General features: G+C 45.2%; 1 protein-coding gene across 1 annotated transcript in view; it reads right to left on the bottom strand.

The window, feature by feature from the left end:
• Positions 1 to 27,418, bottom strand: part of cep112 (centrosomal protein 112) — an 83,875-nt gene that overhangs the window by 12,349 nt on the left and 44,108 nt on the right. Inside the window, exons 21-23 of the mRNA XM_076086021.1 lie at positions 20,992 to 21,222; positions 11,674 to 11,736; positions 7,520 to 7,669 (exon numbers count right to left, since the gene is read on the bottom strand). Of these exons, the coding sequence (XP_075942136.1) occupies positions 7,520 to 7,669; positions 11,674 to 11,736; positions 20,992 to 21,222 (444 nt within the window). The remainder of the gene's footprint in view (positions 1 to 7,519; positions 7,670 to 11,673; positions 11,737 to 20,991; positions 21,223 to 27,418) is intronic.

The following is a 27,418-nucleotide window of genomic DNA, read 5'->3' as shown; positions in this document are numbered from 1 at the left end:
TGCAATATGCACACATGTCGGCACAGTTATGGAGGCGCCTTCCCTAGTACTGATGAAAATAGAAAGACAATTGCCGCGGTAATGAAGACATGTTGCAACCGCGCTGTGCCCACAGGGGGAACGCACTGTTCTCTATCTTTCCATCGCTGTCTCTTTCAGCTGCTGTGAGCTACAGTAGAAAGAGAATAGGAAACAACTCTGAAATATGCACCATATGCCCTGTGTGTGTGTGTGTGTGTGTGTGGGCTCACATACATATATTCTGTTTATCAAGTGGTGTATCATTTAATGGATGTAAAGTTTAGCAAAACTCCAAAACACAATTGCAACCTAAAAACTATTGTCTTAAATAATAAAAAAAAAACAGATTGTGGTTTTATTTCAAGATGAAATGTTCAGGCTCTTGCCAGAAAAGTATTAATTGATGTCAAACAACAGGCTTCATTCATAGCAGGCAACAACATGTCTCCACGTACATCTAGCTGAACGTGTTCCACTGAATTAGCTGAAGGCAGTCTTCCAGCCTGTAGACTGCTGCTGCCTGCATGAATCAAAAAGGTGGTGACGGTATTTAAGAGTTAAGACTCTGTGAAATATAGACGTAGTCTCCACCCATAGGTTTCTGAAAAGCCAAAGTGAAGACACAGCCCAACTGCCTGCTGATCAAACAATGGGCAAAGAGGTGGAGCTGAAGCAGACCCGGGTGACTCAGCAGACCATGCACATGCAGTCATTTCTTAGTGTGTATTATTCATTTTCCTTTAGGCCGATTCTGTTGAATAACGCACCTCTAAGAGCTTTCATGGACGGAACAGAAGGTAACTCATAAAAACAACAACCTGCATCTGTGTTTCACAAAAAAGCTGCAATATTTTCATGACCTGACTCATCATCATGATATCGTAATAAATCATTAAAAAAGTATGCTCTGTGTGGAAAGCACGTCCCTCATTTGATGAGGAGTCAGTGAACCGCTTCGGCTTCAAATGGTATCGAATGAAGTACTCAGATGGTGTCGTATCACTTTAAGGGGACTGGTAGTGGTACCGGCATTTATCGGAATTTGTTAACAAATGACCTGCTTTAACGAATTCTGTTTGCTTATACACTGAAATATGGCAAAGTATCACTTCCATGAGGCTGTTCTCAGCACACAAATCACAGGGAATTTCATATTCTTCGCAGTTGAAGCGAAGTTCAAGCTGCATGGAAACTTCATGTTATCAATCAATCAATTTATTGGCATGAAAGTCAAAATGAAATCCCGTCAGCTCCTTCCATTTGTAATTTCTAACATAAATGGTGTTCTTTTGCCCTAATAATGATCAATAACACCAAGTAATACACCAACGTGGTCAGGTTGGGAACCCCTAGGTTTATGCATATATCTCATTTCTGCATTTAGTGTTGCTTGAAATATGCCCGACTTCACTGTGGCTACAGTTAACCCTTAAAAAGCCTTGTGCCCTTTTGCTCGTTGTTGGAGCAGCTGCTAGCAGCACAGAAAAGACGCCAAGCCATCTGTTAAAACTGGACTCAATTAAAATGGTTTTAGTTTCGTATATTCTAACTGAATTTAATGCCATTTCCTGACTACAGGATCTGCTGGACAGATTTCTTAGCAGAAGCTCTTACGCAGTGAAATCCTTTGCATAAATTACAGTGTCACTAGAAATGAGGTGCCACCGCAGTAATGGCGGCTACTTCAGCAGACAGCCCGGACTTATCTATACTCGGGCTTCTTGAAAACGGGGAAGAACGAGGCATTAGGCCGTCGTGGTTTCTTTGTACTTCGCATTAGGCCTGTGGTTTAATGAGTCATTTCCGTTTGTTGTCCGAGAATGGAGCATGGTCTCTGTGAGCTGTTCTACTTCCCACGTTCCCTAGTTGCATCCTGGAATGTTATCTCTCGCTTACTCCTACTTCCACCTCGTCTGATACGCGGATCAAACGCTGCCGGGAATCTGCCCACAGCCGGAAAAGCCATCAATCAGCCAACACCAGGCACACATGTAGAGTTTCACACTCACACCAACATGACAGGCCGACCAAAGATTTGTCTAAAGGTTAAAAAAAGAGGTGTTTGATTCTCAGTGACACTAGAAGTAATAGTCTTCCTCAAAACAGGGAGTAATTAGATGTAATGTTAACACTGGAAACAATTGTTAATACACCTTTAAAGCTACTTTGAGGAACATACGATTTTGCGTTGATTTTGGCGGCCCCTGTGGACAAAGGCGGTAGCACCAGAGTCCCTTTTGAAAACCTCTCATTGTACTGCAGAAGGGTCCGACAGTCTGCCCCGGAGACGACAGGTTGAAGGCGGCAGCGGAGCTGGATCCGGTCCTGCTGGAGGCCCTTCAGGAGTCGGAGCGGATGGAATTTCGGATGGACCTGCATGATTTCGTCTGATTTTGCGCGGAGTCCGACGAGCATTAACAATAACTATAGAGGAAAAAGCCCATCGTCTCGTTGATGGTCTCGTTTACTTCTATTGGTCATATAGAGGCGTCAGTATTACATTGATTCATAACCATTTCCTCACAGTAACTTTTAGTAAAATAAAATGACAGTAGTACACACACACACACACACACACACACACACACACACACACACACACACACACACACACACACACACACACACACACACACACACACACACACACACACACACACACACACACACACAGGAAAAAAGAAAGTGGCAGAATGACAGGTGGCTTAAACTTCAGTAAACAAATGCACAGTTCAAGGTTGACATGAAGAATATGGACATGTGTTGAAGGACATGGACAGACACACGAACAGAGAAGACCAAACAACACACACACACACACACACACACACACGTTGAAGCAGCTCTTTGCCTCTGCAACAGAGGGTATCCAACACACCTGTTCTTGATCCACTGCTGCCATTCCTTCCCACAGGCAAAGTCATCCTTTCAAGCCCCTCAGAAACTAATGCATATATAACTACTGTTCTACAGACAAACTGCAGCTGCTGCAACTAGCCCCCTTGAATGTGTGCATGTTTGTGTGTGTGTGCGCGCTGGAGCCTTATCCATTACTGGTATGCATTCACAAAAGCAAAAACAACTACATCACATGGAATCTAAATTTGAGAGAGAAATGTACACCGCACACTGTCAAGTGTACAAAGAATGGCGCACCTCATATATATTCACTCTCATCTACAAACGGAGTGAGACGATGGTCACTGTTGCATTATGTAATGTGTCTGCTGTCACTTCACCGGAGGACACTACAACAGGACCTTCTCTTTGACTCGCACGAGAAGTTACTGCTGGATCAAAGTGTGTATTCCTGTGTGTGTGTGTGTATGTTAGAGAATGCAACACTATTGAAAGATGTCGACACAAGGGCACTAACTCAAAGCTGTGTTTGTGAGCAAGTTCGAGGCAGAGAGAGACACGGATAAAGACTTAGTGAGGAGAGAATGCGAAAAAAAGATATTATATGTGAGCCCATGTATAAGAATGAGACATAAACACAAAGTTATGTGTGTGTGTGTGTGTGTGTGTGCGCGCGCTCGTGAGCATAGCACAATTCAGCAGGCAGCAAGACAGGAAGCACTGCTGTGGGGAGAAGGAACAGCGGTGCTGATCAAAGCCCAGGCGGGTGACACTATGGGCGGAGTGCCATTGTTTATTCACCAGCCACCTCTCCCTTTTGGCAGGGCGAGGTGAGCATGTGTGCTTGTGTGTGTGTGTGTGTGTGTGGAGACAGACGGAAAGAGTTTGAAGACACAGAGTTGGAAAGATAAGGTGTGTGAGAGAGAGAGAGAGAAGAGAAGAGACATGGCCTGTGTGTGTGTGTTTGTGTGTGTACCTTTCTCTTGGCAGGCTAATGTGGGCTGGAGTTCTTTCAGATTTGGCAGCTGCACATTTCAGGCGCACACACACACACACACACACACACACACACGCACAGGCAAAAACACTGGCTGTGCACACATCATGTACTAAACTAATCCCAATAACCTCACTATTAAACTTCACATTCACCTCAGCCCTCCCCTCGTCTCATCAAAGTTAAGAAAACCCATCCACAAAGGGGAGACACATTACCAAGATACCACATGTAGGGAAACAAGATGACATCAGGAAGTGAATAATCCTCTCACCCAAACGCCTGGCTGTGTCCCAATGAGCTGCGCTGGCTTCCTCCATATTGGTTCCCATTCCCCTTACCTGATATGAATAGACTGGACAGATGAAAGCAACTACAATGCTTTCATCTCGCTTTCACCTTCCACAGTCCTCTGACACCCGGCCTGGTTCCAAACTGCCCACTCCTGCCTTGCTCATTATGAGATAATTGGTAACCTAAATATAACGACTCCATATGAGGGATCATTCACGAGTGACAAAGGGAGAAGGTGAGGGGAAACATTGGAAGGGCAATTTACATAACCTCAGGTTCTCTTTCCTTATTATCCAAACGTGTGACACTGCAACTTCCTGTTCCTGTGTTTATGTCTAGTCCTCTGACGTCTGGTCGAATCTCACAACCCTTCAATCTATGTGCGAACCAGAAAACCACAACATTGAGCTAAAAGTGGCAAAAACCTGCAGAGCTGGGTTCAACAGTGCAAGAAGCTCTTTCACCTAAAAAAAGAGCAATTTATTTCAAAGTTAATATATATAAAAGAACGCCTAATTGAGCTTGAAGTTCACATCAGAGAGCAAAGCTACTTGGTGCCCAGCAGTGTGTTTGTTGGCATCACGCTAACCAGCCTGCAAAACACACTTTGATATTTAGTCCATGTCCTATTAAAAGTGAGAAGGGCAGGCACACACACACACACACACACACACACACCACTAAAATACTCCCCCCTAAACGTCACTTATATAAAAAGCCCAAGATAATGAGCATACTTAACTGTACTACCGTTGTTCTAAAAAAAGGGGTTTTACAAGATTCAAAGGTCTGTGCAGTTTACACCCACTTGTAAGAAGTCACAAGTACAGTAGAGCCACAGAGGGAGCTACATTTAAGTGAGAAACGACAGAACGGGGCTCGCGAGGGTGAAGAAAAAAAGAAAAAAAAAAAGAAAGAAAAAAAGGGACATCTGATCCGGTGCAGCGTGCATTCAGAACAACTGTTTTGGGATTATCCCGATTCAAATGCGCGGCTAACTTTGATGTTATTTTCTTCCCCTCCCATTGTCTGAAGCCCCTCGCTCTCTTCATAATCCGAGCCCTTTGAAGTGAGCTGCATGGAAACAATGTCAGCAGGCGACACACTCCCTCCATGGCCCACTGACAGCTCTCCGCCATTTCTTTCTTTCTTCTCTCTCACCCTCTCTTTTTGTTCTCTTGTCCTTCTGTTTGCTGTCTCAATCCTCACACTTCCTCCATCCTTTTGTTGCTTCCCCCTCTCGCCTCCTTTCCTCCTCTTCATTGTGGCCTTTCTCCTCTCCCTCTTCTTTCAAAGTTCACACCAACTATTTATTCTATTTCTGTCTCTTTTTCTGCTGTTTGACCAATCTTACCTTCCTCTCCCTTATTGATCCTCTTCATCCCCTCATGTCTGGCTCTCAATAAGCAACTCAACCATTAATTGGGGGTCTCGTTGGTGGGTGGGGGATCGTAATAATGAGGACACAGATAATGGAAACAGAAAGCCTTTGTCTGCTCCCGACACAGATGCCAAGGCCTGTGCCCGACACAAGTTTACGCAGCACTTAGATGCTTCTGATTTACATATTTATTTTCTTTGATAATAAGATTATAAGCATTATTCATATTATTAGACTGCAAATCAGCCGCATGTTATGATGTATAATGTTAGATAAAGCCCCAGTTGACTGGTGCAAACGTCAGATACAAGCACAACAGTTTTAACAGCTTTTGACCTTTTCGTCTGTGAAAACACCGCGATGACCGCTCATTTCACAACAATTCTGTATTTAGTGAGCCACACCCAATCAACTGCCACCGTGTCCCAGCTGGGGCACGAGGCAGAATAAAAGATCCCGTGAGTCCAAAAAGAGAAATCTGCACGGACGAGGATGAAGATCAGGGAAAAGAACGGGGGGGAAAAAATGAACAAAATATTGTTTTATCGCCATTTTAAAAAAGTGTTGCGCTGTACGTAAGACAGTTACAGGACAGCAGTGTTTTGTAGCTTACTACGGTTTCTTTAACTACCTTTAGCATGTTAAACGACTGACAGATTGTACTTGTATAGTGTCTCAATGACACATTCTTCCTCTCATACCTAAATTTGATCAACTAATATTACATGTGGAGTTGAGTTAGGACAGGTTTCAAAGAATAAACACAAGAGAGAAATAAAAAAAGGAGTTCAAACTGTGAAAGAGAATGTCAGCAATGATATAGAGCGGCTCTGACTGAAGAAGTGGGGTGCAGCAGACACATTTAAAAGGTTCAGACAGACAAAGAGCACACAAGCCACTTAAAGACACGCTGGAGTTTGCAGCGAGCCATAAAAATGACAGAGCGCATGCATACAAACTCTGGCCGTGTTTTAACAAAAGAAAAGCGACCCGCGTCTACTCCATAAAAGTCAAATCCAGACAAGGCTTTGTTGAGGATGTAGTTTATGGACCCCCCCCTCCTTCTCTAAGTGTAAAGGTTGGCCTCTGCAGATGAACACTTCAGAGACCACTGACACAGGACAGCGAGCACATAAGACTGCTCAGAGATCAAGGAGAAAGGGAGATAAGAGGAACTGATGAAAGGGCAGACATCTTGGAGATTGACCAAAGTGCAGATTCTGCCGCTGGTGCAGTTTTTAATCCCCTCCATTATAGTGGCGTTGGTGTATTTATATGTACAGAAGTAAAAAAAGAGTATCAAGTATTGAGAAAAATAAAGCAATAATAGATCACGTACCTAACAAACAACTCATGTAAACTCATTATTTCTACTCACTCATCCCACCTTATTGTGACCCACTTTGTGTTTCTTCCCAACTTGTAAAAAAAGTCAGATAAGCATTTCTTCTTTCACAAAATTGTAAAGTATTGCTCTGATTTGTTATCGCATAGATTGTGATCAATCAGATCCTGACACACAACATGCCTTGTGATAAATCAAGTCACTAGATGCCTCACTCGTTACATTAGTGCCACTTGCGATGTGTGCTACCGTTTGGCACCGTTGCTCCTTTTGCCCTGAACGTTCGTTATTTTCTCTTGTAAGATTATTTTTGGGGGCCTTTTTTTGTCTTTATTGAACAGATAAAAGTGTAGAAGCAAGACCGGCGACATAAGAGAGGGGGGACGTGGTGGTTACGTGGCATGCACTGTAACCATTCAGCTACTGAGGCGTTATATCTCCTGAAAGTCTTCTACCCTTAGGGGTGGTCTATATTTCGGGTATAGTGCCTCTGCTGTAATGAACCGTGGCAAACTCTGATAATGCAGTAATATTGCTCTGGACTCCACAGAAGAAAGAAGAAATGCTTAAAAGGTTAAAGTGTGATGAAGTGTGATTAGTCTCCTAAGTGGGCGACACCGACCTTGTTGGTCCGGTCTGCGTGTTGAGTCGTCGTCCTCCTCTCCTCGTCCCAAAGAACATTGCACTCCTTCAACTGCTTCTCCGTGGCCTGCTGCAGACGAACAGCCTCCTCCTTTGAGTCACATACAGACGTCTGTAGCTCCGCAATGAGCTACAGGTGAGAAGAGGAGAGACAGGAATAAAGAAATGGATGTTTGATTTGAATTCTTAAATTTGTCACAGATTGACAGGAAATAAGCAGATGGACAGCTGACCGCACAATGTTTCACCCACTGGTCAGTGCGGACATTTGCTCTTGGGACCGTTTTTCCTCCTCATAGATTCAGTCTGTGGGGACCTGGCTTGGAACCAGAGGGTTGCCAGTTCAAGTCCCTGCATGGACCAAGTAAGGAGTTTGGACTCTTTGAGCAAGGCACTGGACCCCTGACTGTTAGTGCATGTGTGTTTATATTTAACAGTGTGTGATAAACAAAAGGGAACTGGATGGCAATAACAATCACCTTGAAACACTGCTTTTTCTCAGACTCTCATGACTCGTGTCTTTTTTGAGACGAGACAGAGAGAAAGAGAGAGAGAAGAGGAAAAAACAACTTCCTTTTTTAAGGAGCGCAGCGACTTTGTGTTGGTGAACTTGCGGTGCACACCAAGATGAAAAGGAACTGCCTCGGCTTTGAAATCCTCCAGTCAAAATTAACATTCTATTTAAGCCACTGTCAGGGAAAGGCAGAGGAAAGATGAGAGAAAGTGAAAGGGAGAGGAAGGGAGAGAAAGGGAAAGGGAGGGAGAGAGAGGTGGTGGTGGTGGGGGCAGTGCTGCTGCTTGCTTTGGGCTAGACAGATAATTGTTTACCGTGTTCAAACTCTGGAGGACCAACCCTGCTGGAATCTGCACTTTGTGTGGGAGTATGGGAGTTAAGAGTGGTGCGGGTCGACCACAGATAGAGAGAGAGGGGGGGGGGGAGGGAGGGAGAGAGAGAGAGAGAGAGAGAGAGAGAGAGAGAGAGAGAGAGAGAGAGATGAGAGGGAGATTAGGCTTATTTTGTCAGTGGGAAAGCCACATGAAAGTAACAAATGACACATGATTATTTCTGGGCGTAATAATTATTGTACAGTATGGATTCCCTGCATTTCAGCCCCCGGCGGTGGCGGTACTCTGAACTAGTGAACTGCGCTGTCTGTCTTGTTATTCCTGTACACAAACACACCACAGCACCTTTTTTTCTGTCTGATAGCCAGCCAGGCCTTTTCAAGTCTGTAATTGGTCTGGTGAGACTTGTCTTTTTCCCAAAGCCTACTGGCATCTCTGGTTGGGGCTAAAGGCAGGCTTACCTCTCCATGAACTAGAGGTAAATAAAATAATAATAAATAAAATAAAAACAATTGTAAAGTTATTTTTCCTTTTTTAAAACACATTTCTAATTGATTAATGAATAGCAGATTGATTGATAAAATCAAAGTCACAGCCTTCAAACACGTATTGTCGGCCATAAACAAGGTAAGATGATTGTATAGTGTGCTCACAGTGACAGCTATGAACTTTTACTTAAACAGGTTTTTTTAGGCCACTTTGGAGCAACAAGTTGCGAACGCAACACTGACATATAACGTCTCCTTGCAAATTAGAATTCATTTAGTCCAAGAATCCCTCCTCAACTATAGCTTTGTTGTGGTCTCCAACATCCCCTGAGGGGAATATCTGGCTCCTTAGCCGCTTCATGCTGCACTATGTTCACCAGCTGCTTTGGTCACTTTGTCTGTCTGCTGTTTGGTTTGAGGCCGGTGGCTTTTTTGACTGAAAACGACACCGATGACAGCGGCGAGAGTGAACCAAAAGAGTAAATTTGTAGACCGTAAAAACCAAAACAAGGCGCTGATGAACAGTAAAACTCCCCGTGAAGGAGGAGGAGAGCTGTGGAGTGATGACTCTGTGGGTTCATCCCTGCGCTGGAATAAACACTGTAACAGATCCTATGTGGTTCATACATGAGGTCACATGTGAACGGTTCGTGGGACTTGACAAACCAGCGTTGTGCTGGAATAAATGAGTAACATTTGCATACGGAGCGAACCTCCACCTCTTTCTTCCACAACGAGATACTTCTCATGCACTGTGCCTCCCGTGGCAAATTCCCTTCCACCTCCCACCGACTCCCACGACGAGATGGTGAGGGATGAAGCAATGATCTCCCAGCAGCACCACAGCTACCACCCACTGTAGCCTGATCATTAAGTGGGGGGGGAAGAGAGCACAGCCCTGTTCAGTTCACAGGTCACCCAGGAGGACCACTCACAGCTAGACGCTTAACACGCAGGATTGGAGAGACACTAATTAGGAGTCTGTGTACGTGTGTGTGTGTGTGTGAGAATGATAACATACAGAGAATAAGAGACAGAAGCAAAGCCGTAACATCCAAGAAGAAGGCATGCGTGCGTGCGTGCACGTGAACATACGCCCGTACGTGGTGCGTCTCCGGTCCCTTCAGGATAATGTATGGCGCGGTATGCTTTTAATTGGGTTATTAGCCATGCAGTTGAGCTCAAGAGCGATGCCCCCTGTCAGACACCGAGGGGTTAACAACCGGGGTTAGCCTTTCAGGCTCAAAGGCCTCTTGTTTACATTTGACTGAGTTGCCCCAAGGGGTAGTCAACACCCCCCCCCCCCCCCCCCGTTCCACCTTTAACTTCTAAAACAAAGCCCACGACAAATCGCCTGCATTAATCACGCATATTAATGTGTTTGCACAAAAAAAAAAACACACCTTCAGCATAACCCTGTGTAGAGCAACACGCTTCAGCGAAGGTGTTCTTTTATGTCAGAGAGAGAGAGAGTGTTGTTTGTTGAACCAGTGCCAGCTTTGTGTCCCCAAAACAGAGGATTAAATCACTTGTTGCTGCGTCTGCGGCGGCGTACCGGCACCCGCCGCCGAAGCGGGCAAACACGGCTGAACTTTCGCACAGCATCCGACTTCGTTTGAAGTGGAGGCATTGTGTAACCTAATAAGCTACCGGTTTCTCACAACATCTGCTTGTCAACCCCGCTTTCAACTCTGCGCCCTTGCTGCCAGCCAACCCAAAATGGGGGGAGAGGAGAAGAAAGAAAGAAAAACAACCCCCCCTCCTCCCCCATCTTGAATCTCCTCTTCGGGTAACGAGGTGCAATTACGGCCAAATGATTGTGATATTCTACCCTGCTACATAATCAAGAAGAAAACCCTTTTCTTTTGTAATGTAAACACTACTTAGGGTGTTTTGGATCTTTTAAACCCGACGAGGTAAAAGCTGCCTGAACTTTCGGAGACATTTCGCTGAATGACGGAGTGTCCTGGGAAGTTATATTCCTGGTTGGAAAGAGGAGAATGATCTCAGTTTCAAAATGGGCTCAGTCTGAGGAGACGGGCGGTAATGTTAAACATAAGGCCGTCCGTTGGAAGTGTGGACGGACGGTGCCATGACACCAGGAAGAGACGGAGTAAAGAGGTATCAGAGGCCCGGGAGAGAGGATGGAGGGGAAGAGGATACTGGTGCAAGTGAACAGACGGGAGACAAATGTAACAATGAACAGACTGACAGTGGTAAGTCAAATATTTACACTTCTTCTAGCTCTCTAGTGATCCCTATCACATCACATGTAGGTACTCGATTCGCTGTTACACAAACGTATTGATTAGTGCAACATCTGTACCATCGAAGCATCCAACACATCAGGTATGAGACCAGACAACTTGTCCTGGCTTCATAAAATTCAGTTGGGAGCTGCAAAGGAGAGCTTTTTCACCTCTAACACGTCTGGACACATGAAAGACAGAACAGGAGCAGTAGAGACACACAGCAGAGCTTTGGATATTCTTCATGCAACACTATCTCCTGTGTTTTATGTGTCGATGTATTCATCTGAGCTCGGCACAAACCTCACGCCGGATATGGGACGTGTGTGCACTTGTGCATATCTGCTGAAGGGTAAAGGGCACAGGGTGGCTTGCCGTGTGTTCAATAGCGCTTGTGTGTGTGTGTGTGTGTGTGTGTGTGTGTGTGTGTGTTTACGTATGTGCTTCCTCACCTCTCCCATCAGTGCATTTGTCCAATCTTTCAAGCAGTTCAGTGGAAAAAAAAAAGAGGAATATAAAATGAAAGAGGGGTAGAAGAGAAAACTGATTACCTGGGCAGACTTGGCGAGCTTCTGACTGTACTCTTTCTCAATCTGCTTCAACCTGCTGCTGGTCTGCAACAAGAAGGGAGAGAGGGAGTGTGAGAAGGAGATATGCAGACAGACCGATAGAGACACACAAAGAGAGAGAGAGAGAGAGAGAGAGAGAGAGAGAGAGAGAGAGAGAGAGAGAGAGAGAGAGTTGTGAAATTGAATCTTCTGTTAGGACGTACTCTCTCTCTCTCTCTCAGACACACACACACGCACTCATGTTGACCTCTGCCTCTTGGCAGTGTGTGCTCGCGGCGAAGGCCTGTGGCTCCCTTTGGCACCGGGCCAGTCCCAACGCTCATGTGTGCCAGCAGGTAGTGACGGGCACGGTGCACAGCGGGCAACCACTCCCCTTTGATCCCCTGCCAACAATTCATCACTTAACAAGAAGGGGGGCAGGCGGGGGAATTAAAACGTTGCTGCCAATTAGCTGGGGAGAAAAAAAAAGAAGAAGAAGAAGAAGAGATGATCGGGAGAGGCTGGGAAACAACACGGCGGAGACAGAATAGCAGTGAATGAAGACTGCTGTTAGGAGTTGATTGAGCGGCGCTCGTCTCTTTGTTTATCGGCGGTTTCTCTGTGGGAAGCTCGCCAGCTGGAAGCAAAGACTGCGAGTGTCTAATACGAGATCTGCCTCCGTTCAGCTGGCTGTGTTGTGATGCCAGAGTTTCAGTGAGAGGCTGAACAGCGGAGCGAGGTAATTAGGTGTGAAGTGACGGAATTCGATGGGGATGTCAATGGCTGCCTGTTCGCGCGGTGACAAGCTCTATACAGGCACAGTAGAGCGACCAAGGCCCGAGTTAATGGGGGATGTCGTAGGTCAGTATTTGAAAGGCGGAAAAGTCGTGGATCGACTTAAACTCTGAAAACCCGCTCTCTATACCCCAGTAAGCATTTTGCCATTGATTCTTGCCATTGAATTGAATTCTTGACAACTTCCTGTTCAACAAACATAGAAATACAAAAACACCAGCCACGCAGAAATTCATTTAGAAAATTTAAAAAAGCAGTAATCCTGATTCATACATAGACACACGCACACACACACACACACCGCTTGACTCTCTCGTCCTGACAGCCACTGACAGACGGACAGCGCTCTAACAAACACGTTTTGTTGAACGCACCCCTCGCTGCCATCAACACCTGAGCTGCGTTTGGACTCTGCGCCCCGTCCAAACACTTCCTGACAAACAGCTCTGAGCGGACACACCTGTCACCACGGAAACACAGAGGCGTCACCAAGGATACCGGGCCTGTCTTCCTGCGCCAGGACTCTGTGAGTGGCAGTTTGCTCGTCCCTCGGGGGGCCCGTCAGCAGCTGATGAGAGACGGGGGGAGACAAAGAAGGGTGTAGAAAAGGAAAGAGGGGCGCAAATGGAGTCCGTCCACGTTTGTTTCTTCTGTTTTACGGCTGACACATTCGTTGTCTCCCTTTAATGCAGCTCCACCTTGACTACAGCTTAGTTGAAGAGCCACTGTGGTAGTTAGTATTAGATTTATTTTCACCACAACTCTCAAGCAGCCAACATTTGCTTGAAAAACATCGACACAAACACCAAAGAAATACGATTTCTTTAAAGACGATGAGAAAGGACGAGACTTTAAACGCGTCTCAGTAGAGAAAGTGTTGACATCAAAGTCATACATCAGCATCATCTTTGTAATTGACTGTGATGTAATGAGGTGCGTGTGTGACTCCCTGTACTGTATACGACACGTGTTAGAGTATTCATGGGAACATATGGCCATATTGACATGCTCAGATGTTTCATAAAAACATAAAGAGCTTGCTACTAGCCTATTCTTTTTACCTAGTCACTCGGGGATTTAGCAGGAAGCATTATACATCATACATTATACAGCTAAATCATCTAAACACACGTTCAAAATCGGACTGTGACAAATACTAAGGGAAAATCAGAGCTAAATGAAAAGCCATATGTGTGTGTGTGTGTGTGTGTAAGCACTTTCAAAGAGACTACCTGTGCCCTGCCAAAGGCATTTTTGTGCTGAAGGCACTTTGAGGCTGTATCAGGCTCTTCAATCGCCTCTTAATCCTAGCTGTGTGGAGTGCGGCTGCTTTGAAGTGTGTGTGTGTGTGTGTTTGTGCGCGTGTAAGGGTACTTGTGTGTGCGTTAAAGAGAGTGGAAGTGGATCTGAAGGCAAGGCATGCACCGCTTACCAGATCTTAATTAATAATCTGCAGTGGGAACCAGGCAACACACACACACACATACTGACACATGCACACTGAAGAAAGGACTGATGGGAGAGACAGAATACGGGTGACAACTTTCTCTCTCTCTCTCTCTCTCTCTCTCTCTCTCTCACACACACACACACACACTTAAAGGTATAGACACAAGCTACACTTATTCAAACACAGACAATGGACAAACGACACGTGAAGGCCAAACACACATCCAGCATTTGATCTGTGGCTGTTTGGAAGTGAAATTTGCTCAAGGTGTGCAGTGAGTCCCATTGTCTCTAATGGACCATTGTACTGTTGCTAAAGGAGGAAGAAACTAAAGTAAACGTTTCTCAATAAGAGTAATCGTGCCAACACCACAGACTGTACATAAGAAGTGGACGTAGTCACCGTGACGTCACCCATTGGTTTGTGGAACGCCGTTTTGAAGCCTCGAGTTCGTCATTTTGGCCGTCGCCATCTTGCTATTTTGCAACCAGAAGTGACACGAGAGAGAGAAGTACAACCGAACCAAAATGTTACAATTATCTTTCAAAAAATGAAGACACTGTATTTAACAGGGTTAAAGTTGTAAGAGGGAAAACACGAACAACGCCCAGACTGGACAACGCCGTGGTAGCGAACTGTCAATCACAAGGTAGCCCCGCCCTTAAGCATATCCCGCTTTATGGTCTATTTTACTCGAAATGGGACCATCACTAAAGGAACATCATGCTGCATTGAAGAAGACCTGAAACTAGTGATTGAGCCCATAAACTGATGTTCACAATGTTTACTGAGGTAGTAAATGAAGTGAGAAGCCGGGTCATTTTCTCATAGACTTCTATACAATCGGACTCATTTTTGCAACCAGAGCAGTCGCCCCTTGCTGGCTATTATAAACGTTCAGGCACTTCTGCATTGGCTTCACTTTTCAGACCTGGAGGTTTCTGCCTGGCCAACACATGATAACTTCTGTGTATGTTAAAGTCAGCGTGTCTGTTTTCCAGGACTTTCAGAATCTGTTCGGTGCATTCTATAGTCCCGGCCAGGATATCGCCTCCATATGGCATTTTTTCCTCCGATATGTTTCCAATCATCTCACACTATATAAAACTGACGCAACACAAGGCTGACGTCACCCCGCACACATAGAAAGGACACAACGTGACGACCGATTAACAGGTGGTAATGTAAAGGACAGGGGTGTTGTTAAAGAGACGGCGAGTCACAAAACATGCTCTTTCAATGCTTGTTGGTGGATTCAGTCTGCAGACAACTCGTCGTATTTTGCACACTCGGGAAGTGATTTGTGTAACGTGATTTCAAAAAGAATCTTTCATTTTAAGTGGCAGCAGTATTTGTAAGCATTCAAAAACGATCCTCTGTTCACTCTGCGTGTCTCTCATAACAATTTGAGTTCAATCTGCCAGCGAGGGAGAGCTGGGAGATGTTATTTGCTCGTTTGTCTGTAATCATTGCTGTCTTGCTGTGCTGTTGCCTGTGTATCTGTGTGTGAGACACAGAGAGCTGGTGCTGTAATGACAAGAGACTTTATTTACATTTCACAGTTTGCCATCACCGCCTGTCAGTAGTGATTCTCTTAATCCCCGCTGCCTCACTGTCATGTGCCGCATCACACAGACACACACACACACACACACACACACACACACACACACACACACACACACACAGTACAGAAAAAATGCATCACACACGAGCAAGGCGTTCACAGATAAACATACGTCAGACACGCAACATACCGAATGTTCAGCGATAACTCACTCAGCCAGTTCTCGGTATCGGAACACCAATTACATCCATTACCATCAGCGCGAGTGGGCTTAACATCTAACCCACAGGAGAAGGTCAGGAAGAGAAGTTAGTTTGAGGCTGCGAAGAGTCGCCTGTAGAATCACAGATCGTTCCTCTTCGTTTCTTTAAAACCACAGAAAAAGTCTTTCATTCATGCTTTCTGTGTACAGATTACAGACAAAGGTAACGTAAAATGACTGTGAAGAGGAGATGGAACTGTGATAAAACTCCGTCTTTCTGCACAGGTAGAGCTCACTTCCTGTCTATTTATTTCCTCCATCCCTACTTTGATGAATAAGTCTGCCTGATGTTTCAGATGTGGGATGAATCCGAGTTGAATTAGGGAACTTAACCCAAAAAAACAGAGCCCCCAATATCATGGTGTCCCACTTAAAACTCCACTTCAAACCAAAGTGTAATCTATAGCGTGCAACAAGATGGGAGCCGCCTGACGCCATGTTTTAATGCGATTGAGAAAGTGTGTCGCTTCCCTCCCTCCTCTTGGAGGACTTCAAAAAGTGAGCAAGGGAACTGTGTGATGTTTTTTTGGGACGGCAAAGCCTTTACTTTGACTCTTTCATCTGCTGGGTGACTCACTCAATCTCTCTCTCTCTCACTCTCTCTCTCGCTCTCTCTCCGCCGCCGGGCCCGATGGTGCACTGAGGAAACGAGGAGCTCTGATAGGCCTGCGCACACGCACACAAACAAACAACTTATGTTCATACACCAATGCTTTAATGTGTGTTTGTGGAGCAGCTATGATGTAAACATATACCAACCGCAGACACATAGAGCCAATAATCTGAATGCACTGCGCGAAACATCCTAAACTTTACATCTTTCTCCCGTAAAATCAAATCCCTCGCTCTGCCTCCCCCGTCTCTTTGTCTCCCGTTTAGTCCGTTAGTGTGAGGTGAATGCAGACCCTCTTTGATCATCCCTCAGTCTACGTCTTTCTTCTCCTCGTCCTAATCCGTGACCGACGGAATAATGTGATTTGGTGTCTCTCCAAAATGGCAGAGAACCAACCTAATAAGTCAGCAGCGGCGGTGGGCAAGGGAGAGAGAGAGGCAAGATGCGTCTACGACGACAACAATGACAACAACCTCGTACCACCATCTTCTGGCTGAGAGAGAGAACGGTACGCTCACCAGGGCAGAGAGCACAAAGGACCGAAGCTACAAGAATGGAGTCATATGGATGGTTTATGATGGTGTACTAAAACAATGTATTAAATCCCTGGTTTAACTTTTACATTTTGAGGTTAATGTTAAGACTTCTCTGTCATTTTAGGAGGACATACAGTTTCAAGAGATACTTTGCAGATACTACTTAAGAGCAGAGATCCACACAAACTAGATCCACAGAAACAAGAGGCACAGAGCGACCGAGACTGGCACTGTGCTCGGTGAACATTTGGGAAAATCCGGAGAGTGCATGTTTTGCACTAAATAACATCTTGGGTGGTCTGTTCGCGAATGCACAGCTCTAAATATGGACGTGAATGCAACGTTGAAGACACATTAAGATCCAATCAGTCAAACCACATTTAGAGACGGTTCGGTCCAATCGTGTGAAAGCAGATGGATCTCCGGCCACATGAAAAGATAGCCTAGTCAGCTTTGTGCACAGAACAACAAACAACAGTTATAAACAGATGATTTTTTTCCTTTGCCAAAGAACTTAAATGAGGGCTGCAGTCTGTGCCCGTGCTTAGGTACCGAACCGCCTCTGCTATCCTCTGCTAACTAGTAGCTTTGAAGTAATACAAAGCACATTAACCGAGTGTATTCGATTTTGTTGTTAATTTCTGCAGCCAAATGATACGAAAAGAGCATCGGCGCCTACAGAATCACTGGCTGTCGAACAAGCCGAGTACTCTGAAAGATACACAACAGAAAGCTCCGGCACCAGCTAGGGGACTTGTACCGACTACTACAGTGAGTAAGACAACTTTTCGAGGAAGAACCTCTCAAGTTTTTGGATGTCTATACACTGCCTCCTTGAAGCAAAGTGAATGAGAAAAAAAAAGAGAGTAATTGCAAAACAAGAGGCCTTCCTACCTCAGCTTTCTAATCCTCCACCTGTTAGTGTGTGCGTGTGAGGGAAAGAGCGAGCACTTTCGTGTCACATGGGACATGGCCAGAGGGACGCTGGTGCTGTGACACAGGCAGCTCGGAATTGGCTACTGCCTGCCAAAAAAAGGTGCTTTCTCATTGGCTGATGTTTGCCTCCAGGTGGTTTTGTCACACTATGTTAGCGTTTGATGAAATGCCCCGTCCCTTTGATCTGAAGTGAAAGTAGGGATGCATTTTACACACACTCACACACGCAAACACACACACACCTACACACACACACAATCATACACCCCGGTCCACACAAACATATCAGCCAAAATTTGCACATCTAATCTCCACAAGCAGTTGAAAAAGCTCTCCAGACTGAGAGAAAATATGAACAGTTCCAGACGTTATTCATCTGCTATCAAACCTGAGGCCTCTTGAACTTTTGTCTCACGGTATCTCAGATCTCTAGTATTGACAAGCAGGGAGGGAGTACGATACAGCTGTGAGGTGAAGAGGGCCGACACAAAGACCGTTTCTCCTTTAACCAAACTGTAAGCTCATACGAGTACTGCCTATCGAGCACTGATTGCAAATATGACCTGTGTTTTGTATGCCAGGCATCTTACAGAGGAGAGTGTGTGTGTGTGTGTGTGTGTGTGTGTGTGCACAAATGTACGTGTGCTACGAAACAGTATTCCCTCACTGCCTCAAAGCTCAGCGATGATTTCTGGTAACTAAAAACTAAAAAGTCCTGATGTTCTGTGCCACAACTTGAAGGCACAGGGGGGAGGACGTGGGGGAAGACAGGGAGAGATGGACGGGTGGAGGAAGAAGAAAAAAGAAGGTTAGATAAGGAGGTGGTGTGTAGGTGAGAGGCAGGATCCGTGCCCACTGTAGCCCAGAGATGAAGCGTCTTTATCAGGCACACAGGCAGCTTCACAGGCCCCTCAGTGGAGAACGGAGATTGGGAGGTCACACACACACACACACACACACACACACACACACACACACACAGACAGACACAAAGATAGACTTCAATATTAACCAGACTAAACCCCCACACACACACACACCTTCTACTCAGCCTACCTCCATCACTTTTCCTTCTCCGCTCCTTTCCTTTTTTGGTGCAGCTCAAATGTATGGAACTATCTGAACGTCTGATCTCCTCTGATATTCTGTTTCTCATTATTTCATTCCAACAGCTTCGACTGTCTACTCCCAAAACACATCCCATCCCCCTGTGTCCCTCTCTCCCTCTCTGTCTCTCCCTTAAACGCACGCGTCTTTGATGGGAATCCATTCATGGATTTAATGGATTTCTCCGGCCCTTTTTTCCAGGATCTAGGAGATGTGTTGAAAAAGAAATAAATAAAAGGGAGGAAAAGCTGGCCGGCCCAGGCTCGGCTTCCAAGAGGATGGTGGACTGCAGAGGACAGCATTTCTGTCTGCATCAAAAGAATGAGAAATTTTCAGCTTACAGAAAAAGGGCGAACGAGTCAATATGGATCTGAGAGCTGGCTGACTTCAATCCAACGTGAAAAAAAACGGGCGCTACGAAACTTTTCCCTGCCCACTCCGAAAGTCAAACTTGGAGACAGATTAGAAAGTAGAAAAAAGGGGGAAAGCGAGACGTTCAACCTTTGTTGATTTTTTTTTTTTTTTTTTAGAAGCGTGCACTTTCAGCTGACAAAAAAGCACGGAGAAATCATTAATCTCTTTCATAAAAAGTGAAACCAGCACATTGCTTATAGTGTTATCAGTCTGAGTTCAACATTCAGCATCACTGCTTTGAATCCACTCCAGATTCCCCGACAACTGTGGGTCATTTTTTCCCCTGCGCACAAAAAAAAAGGGAAGAGAGAGAGATGACTTACAGGGAGCCAAAAAGATAAATAACTTTTAGCTGCAAAACAGACTTCACATATCCAAAAATAAAAAAATAAAAAAACGGGACAGATAGGGAATAGCGTGATTTCTTCAAATGAGGATTAGCCTGTAATAAGAACACTCTTTCCCTCGGATCTCTCTCCCTTCAGTACCCCTGGTTCTGTGTGCCATATGGAGCCAAAATGGCCGACTGGGTGCTTTGGAGGTCCCTGCATTCCGGGGCTAATGCTGCGCAGCTGGCGCGGGATGGTGTCTAATGAAAAATGCTCTCTTTGATGAGACCTGCTGAGGGATTAGGTTCTGATCAACCACCTTAGGTCAGCTTCCTGCTAGACCAGCACAAGATTACGGGTGATTTCCCAGCCGTGGGTCCAGTTTCTGTCGTGGCGAGGAGGAGCGAATATGAGACAGATTGAGAGCAAGAAAGAGAGGAAAGCTCAGAAGTTCTTCATTGAAGTACTTCCTGGTTCACTAAGATAGCAAAGCAACCTTCTGTTCAAGGATCCAGGATGCACGGTAATAGTAATATGCTGGTTTCAAGGTGGTGTTCTCAATGAGTCTGTGGGTGCAGCTGAGAGGACACGCGCACAGGTTGAACCCCAGCTTTGATGTGCAAACATTAAGAACCTTCGCTACAGCGGTGAACCCGAGCAAGCCTTCCTTTCCCCCGGAGGCGGCGGTGGCTCAGCAGGCAGAGCGGGTAGCGGCAGTTCGATTCCCCGGCTCCTTCTGTCCACACGTCTGTCAAGACAAGGAACTCACCTTGCAAGGTGGCTTGTTGTCGTCGGCGTGGGAGAAAGGGTGAATGAGAGGGGTCGTAAAAAGCCTTAAATAGGATAAAAGCTCCATACGACCACTCTCAGCCCTACTCACACAGACACGTTCTGTTCTCACTGTCCACACTGGTGAAAAAGAACAGCTTGATAAAGACAATATTGTTCACATGTCCTCTGACAAACATCTGAGTGAGAAGGAGACATACAGAGAGACAGTGGGAGTTCCAAAGGAAAAAAATAATCTTGATTTACTAAAACAATATAACAAAACACCATCTAGAACCCCGCCTCTAGAGTTAATAGAACCTCTCCACCTCTGCCCTTTCTTCCTTAATTCAGTATTTATTGGCCATTTTAGACATTCTCTTTTCTGCAAGCGAACAAATGAAGGTGTCATTTTTCATGTAACCTTTGTTCAAATAGGCATTCATCCACACAGGCACCAGAGAGTGACGTAACGTGATTTATGCAGACAGCATCCTATTGGAAACTGGCTCTTCTCCCTTCTTCCCTTCTTCCCTCCACCCACCTTCTCTTGAGCAGCGGCCTTCTCCTGCTGGTGGCTTTCCTCAAGGTCGCCACGGATGCGCTCCATGTCAGAGCGCAGCCGGTCCACGGACGCCTCTCTGTCCAGGAACGCCACTCGTTTCTCCTCCTCCCGGAGTAACGCCATCTCAGCCAACTGTTGCTTGTGCTGCGCGTGGGCTCCTCGGAGGTCATCGCGGTGACCGGACAGCTGGGCTTCCAAATCGGAAATCGTCTGGAAAGAGACGGATAGAGTACGAATTTAGGTAAGTGATGTGAACCAATGTCCTACAGATATCATGAGGCTCTGAGATGCTCTTCGGTTTAGATTTCATATTCCCGTTGAGAGAAGAGGTACCGTCTTAATTGGTTTGTTTTACACTTCGATGTATTGTAAGATGTAGGCTACCGTGGTCTTTTTGGCTGAAGTGAACCGTACTTAAGATCTATTTTTGTTTATCCCTCCAGATGGATTGATGTCGAAATATGTTTATTTAATGTACCAAAGAAGACAATTTATTAGAACATCCACCCATATTCTTTCCTCATGCATTTCTGGCTGGATCACTGGCTGGGACGCTCTCTGACAAGTATGTGAGGGATCAAGAGAAACACAAGTATAATCTGTGTCCTGTGGGGTGAAAATAAAGAAACAAAGATATCCACGTGTGAGGGAGTTCCTGTGAAGTTTTGCAACCATGCTTACATCTCCTCTGTTTCCCTCTGTGTGTTTGTGTAGGGGCTGCTGCGAGGGCGTGACCCCTTCTCTTGACCTCTCTTTTTTGAACTTCTCAGCCTCGACTTTTACCCCCGATGAGCGGTTTTAATCGTGCTGCCAGTGAGCGGCAACATTACACAGTATGAATGCTAATAAGCCCAACCCCAGAGCCTCAGAAACACCAGAAATAAGAACCGGTCTCTGACACATGCGATGAACTTACATCTCAAAACTTTGGAAAATGTCCAAAAGGAAGAAGATAAGCTTGTTGTTTTGACAAAACTGCATCACTTAGCTGCTATTATTAAGACCGTTTGCAACCTCAAAAGTGAAAGAAGTTCTTCCTTAATGTAAATTTCACATTATTTGAAATGTCCGGCTTCAGTATGAGGACATGGGGCCATCTATTTCATAACGGGATATCACATGTCCACTGTCCTCAAACAGCCACTTCGTAATACATGACCACACATTTAACATGTCTCAGTATAATATGATCATTCTCTAAAATGTACAACACGCAATAATCAAGACGGCATCGGAGTGAAGTGCAGGTGGCTGCAAGATGCATCGCAGTTGCCGTGTTACACCCTTCCCTACCTATATTGCACATATTCCCCAAGCTATTGCACATCCTCATTACTCTCCTTGGTTTACTTGGTTTATTTCTTACTTGGGTTTCACAACCTGTGCTCTGCCCCCTGCCCCCCCCCCCCCCCCCCTCAAAAAGCCTGGGCATCCAAGGACAACGCCACATTAAGGCAATCAGACAGGAAGTGCCAGAAGTCTTTTTTAGCGGGCACTGGGGAGAATCAAAGAGACTTCAAAGGAGTGTCACAGAAACAGGCAGATGCTGTGGCTCCGTGTGTGCCAATGTTGGAGAGAGTATGACACAGCCAGATCCACTCCTGCACACACTATAAACAGCCACACATGGTCGAGCTGCCACACACACACACGTACAGTGGCATGCAGCACATTCAGAGAGAATATGAGGCAAAAGCAAAACAAACACATGCAATCCTCTGTCTCTCAGCGTCTCCCTGCTCCGCTTGTGCCTTCAAGGGCAAGCAGCAATAGGATCTGAGCCCTGGAGAATCTTTAATGTATAATTCTCTCTTTAACAAATGTGGGTGATCTGCCTTCCAAAACTCTTTTAACAAGTTAGAGTATAATCTCAGAAGAGAGGCACTGGCAATGACACTTCAGAGGCCAAAAGAGCGAGTCTCCTTTGTAAGAACGTGAGCACAGCCACATCCAACAGGAACACGTGTCAGCGCGCGGGGGTTGACGAGCTTTGTGACGAAGCGGCTCTCTGCGACAATAGGAGCGTCACATGAAATGTGACGGGTCAAATGGTGCCAGTTCAAAGGACTGGGGAGAACAACAGAACGCTAGATAACGGACTTTCTATGTTTCAATCAAGAGGAAAATGGACACAAAGTCAAATGTAGAAGAGACGCCATGAGACTTCATCCTCCACTGTAGATCTTTATCGCTTGAGAAACAGAAGTTAAAAACATCAGAAATAGCTCCACGGCGCTTATAATGTGACTTGTTGCACAGACATTTAAGCCATGTGCTACTTTCCCTGCAGAACCGTAATATGGAAGTTGTTTAGGCAGCACCTAAGGGTGCGCTGCTAATACAACTGGAGGTGTTGGAACTACAACAAAGCTGCCACTCTTATCGCTATTCGACAATATGCAATCTTCCATTGTAGGAAGAATAGCAATCATGATTTGGTGAAGAGTGTTTTTATAAAAGAAGGACCTCCTTTACCGCTCCAGAGTCCTTTCTGATCAAACAGATACTAAAGAGGGAAAAAGGGTTCAATCTTTAACATTACTCTTAATGTACTAATTATTCTACCTTGTGGACGACCGTCAGACGTTAATGTAATAACATAAGAGGAAAGTGATATGTTTTCCCATCTTAAAAAAAAGAGGCATTTCATGAACTTGCTATAACTATGAACAGGCTTTCTCACAGCAGATATTATGACTTGGCAAACACCGGCGCAACTAATGACATTTATAATAGCTGTATTCCATCTTGGCATGTCAGTTCCAGGCCCGGGTATTGTGCACGTTGGCTCACAGGCGCACCTAAATGGAGCACAGCCATTCATCTTATTACAGTAGTTGCACATGTGCTATTCCTCAAATGACTGCTAAGAGAAAATAAAGTTTGCATTAGCATGACAGGTGGGACAACTTTTAGCTTAGACTTTGTTGACCTGAGCTATAAACCTTATTTATGTCTCGACTTTCTTTCCACTTTGAGAAGTTTTTAATACTATCATTTACCTTTTACTGATAGTTGGATGATACCACTCCCAGGTCTGTGCAGTAACTGTGGAGCTCAGTTTGTGCGTGGATTAAACAAACAATATTCAACCAGTTATCTAGTGAGCTTCAGAGGCGCTGGTCGGCATATTTCGGAGCTTTTGGAGAAAGCCAGGATAGCCGTGTCTCCCTGCTTTCCAGTCTTTATGCTAAGCTAAGCTAAGCTAATCACCTCCTGCATCTAGCTCCACAGTTAATGCACAGGTGCAGTGAGATCAGAGTGGTGTCTTCTCATCCAACTGCAACGCAAATAAGCATATTCCCCATAAAGTATTGCTTTAACACATTTATTTCTTCATTATCTGTTCACAAAACATTTCCTCAACTGTTGCATTCATCTGGCCCTCATTCCGACACTGTTTCTGTTAAACAATCACAATAAACGCTGTCATGACAGTAAAGAATAAATAAATATAAATATAAAAACATAGGTAAGAGTGTTGCACACACTAAATGTCTTCATGGTTCGAGAGAGAACACGCTGTCACACTCTTCACAGAGCATCGTGAGTCACTGATGACTTCGCCCATGATCAATCGTTCTGAATATAAAAAAAACAGCTAGGTTCCAACATGCACTGCGCATGGGAAGATGATGATGATGAAATAATTCAAAGAGTCACAAAGCCAGTGACAAACACAGCTCAGTGAGAGATCCGCTACTGGACGTCATTGAGCGACAAGACGGGATCCGCTTGACGATACCGGATCTCGGGGGACCGATCATTCGGTAAATGGCAAAACACAAGCGCTGGGACAATCGACGGGCACACCGGTTCTAGCCGTCTGCCTGGTTTGCTTCATCCGACTTCCTCTTAGCTCGGCTTAACTCAGTCTGTCATCACCCTCCTCATTCGACACGTCTTAATCACGTACTTGGGATTGAGACGCTTTGAAACATTGACAGCATCATTATTTAGTCCATCGTGGCCCAGAAGAAAGAACCTCACAAGGCTGGCGCTCTCTCCAATGCCGTTTGAAGTCCAGATGGCAGCGCACGTTCCTTCAGAAAGATAAATAATTAGCCTGGAAAATAATACCTAGTTCTGAGGAGGAGCTGGTGGGAAAAATATGAATGATGGATATTTGCATTGAACAAACAATTCTGTTGTTTGCAACAACAAAAAAACAAAAGCAAGGCTTCAAATCAATTCATAATGCCTGTCCTAGTTTGTTATATATTATTCAGCAATCGAAACACAAAACGGAGTATTGTGGGAAAAATAGCAAAATATGTTTTTATCGTGTAATACAACGAAGCTTTACATTCTCCAAAATTGCTTAAGTTTACAGAGAATATGAAATAAGTCCTGAGATAGTTTCAAGGATGCCCATTTTAAATATATTCATAACACTCCATGGGTGGAGGATTTCATCACAATGTGTGCGGTGGGGAGGCGAATAAAGAACGGCCTCTACACCAGGACTGGGGCGTGTTAGAGAGAGTACCAGTGATGGATCCCTCGTCCTCTGGGGGGGGGGGGGGGGGGGGGCATTGATCAGCTGACAGAGCAGCACAGAAGTGGCTGTCGGCAAATATGTTTAACCGGCAAGAAGACATTTCATCATCCTGGACAGACAGCCAAATGAAAGCTTCCTTTCATACTCTGGTATTTTTTTTTAAAGAAAACACAGTTTTACAAATACTTTTATTCTTTTAGGAGAACACGCGGGTCCACGAGGCTGGGAATGGAGATTTAATCCCCTGAGGCGGTGGGATGCCAACCGCACAACAGGTCTCCAATCCAGCGGCTTAATTCGGATTCTTTCATTCGCAACGTGTAACATTCAAAGCACAAACGGCAAAAGAAAAAAATCATTTAAAAGTGGGAATGTTGACGAATAGAAGCCCCGTGTACACAGCAGATGGGTCATATAGCCTAAATAATGCGTAGCGGGCTCCATTGTGGGTGAAGCCAGAGTATTTTGGATATGAGGACAACCTGTCCACGACTTTTTCTTCTTCTTCTTTTTTAAAAACTCTTCCTTCCAATCGCCGCTACGACTCATTGGCTCTCCTTCTCAAACACAAGGCAAGAGTGAGGAATGCTGTATATTAGTGTCCCACCACATCAAGGGGATGAGTGGGCGTTACTCATCCTGCGAGCCTGCGACGGACATTTGCTGTTTACTTCGCCAACTTCCGAACTGCGATTGTCCTTTGCGCCGATTCCGGGAAGACTTGAGAGAAAGTGTGAGACGGACGTCGGCAGAAATAACGAGGCCTGGGTTCAATCGCCACAGCAGGCAGAAGAATATATTGTCCATCTCACCCATGTGGTGGGAGTGTGTTTGGAAAAGGTCCTGCTTCCTCCCAGAAGCACAAGCGAAATGGAAGAAGAAATGAAGCCGTGTCATTTACTTTACAGGAATCGGAAAATGTTCTTTTGCAAAGCTCCATTCATATTTTCACAAACTTTCACAGCCCGGTGTGACGGTTTAGAGCGGCGGCCAGCGAGGAGCCACATTGCTATCGGTGTGACAGGGCCGAGTTCTTAAGGGGTAAACAACTTTGGTAATGCAGAAGTGTTTAGTAATAAGAGGCTTTGCTCAGTGCAAAAACAAACCCTCATCTTTAATACATATCTGCTGCCGCAGTGTCAGCTTCTTGTCATTTTAACAGCACATCCATAGAACAGCGCTCACACAGGAAGTCAAACCAGCTCACATCGCCACCACTGTCAGAAAGCGCACAACCCCGTCCAAGGCCTGAGTGAAAATCTTGATTTAACATCTGACATTATGCAGGCGTCTGGTCTCTACTCAACATGCTGCGCGAGCAAACAGGAACTGAGAATACGAGATGAGCACTGGGGGGGGGGGGGGGAGTTTGTTTCCCGTCACCTCCCGAGATCCTAAGATCTGTCAGACGACACGTCACTTTGACACGAGTAGGACAGCGTGTTATCGGCAGAAATGTCCTGTTGTGACGGTGTTTCCAGAAACCCAAACAACACGCTAGCTGGTGTCATGAGTGCTGTGAAATACATTCTCCAAAAATATTAAGACACGGGAACATTTGAGCTGGAATGAAAAGCTTTTTGAAGACGTTTTAGACTGCTGTGACACAAGCCAGCCAGTATAGTAGTATACTGGTATGGCTTGAGTAACAGAGCTGACGAACTAATGAAAGAATATTTTCACATTTGAGCGAGCAACAGGGGGTCGTTTGGAATCTTCGTGGGAGCATCCCTTCTAGTTTCATTGCAAACACCTAAAATTGACCAAAAAAAAGAAACATTTAAGACAAAAAGATTACAATTTGCAACTTGGGGAGACTCGTAAGTAGTCAAATATTGCTGCATTTTACGAGAAGAAATAAGCTTTCACTTTAGATATAGTGTTGGTAAACACCTTGTCAAGGAA

Source organism: Anarhichas minor, unplaced genomic scaffold (assembly GCF_050575085.1).
Source record: "Anarhichas minor isolate MPS153535 unplaced genomic scaffold, ASM5057508v1 ptg000007l, whole genome shotgun sequence".
Lineage (NCBI taxonomy): Eukaryota > Metazoa > Chordata > Actinopteri > Perciformes > Anarhichadidae > Anarhichas > Anarhichas minor.
This window is presented reverse-complemented; position numbering and strand designations above follow the sequence as displayed.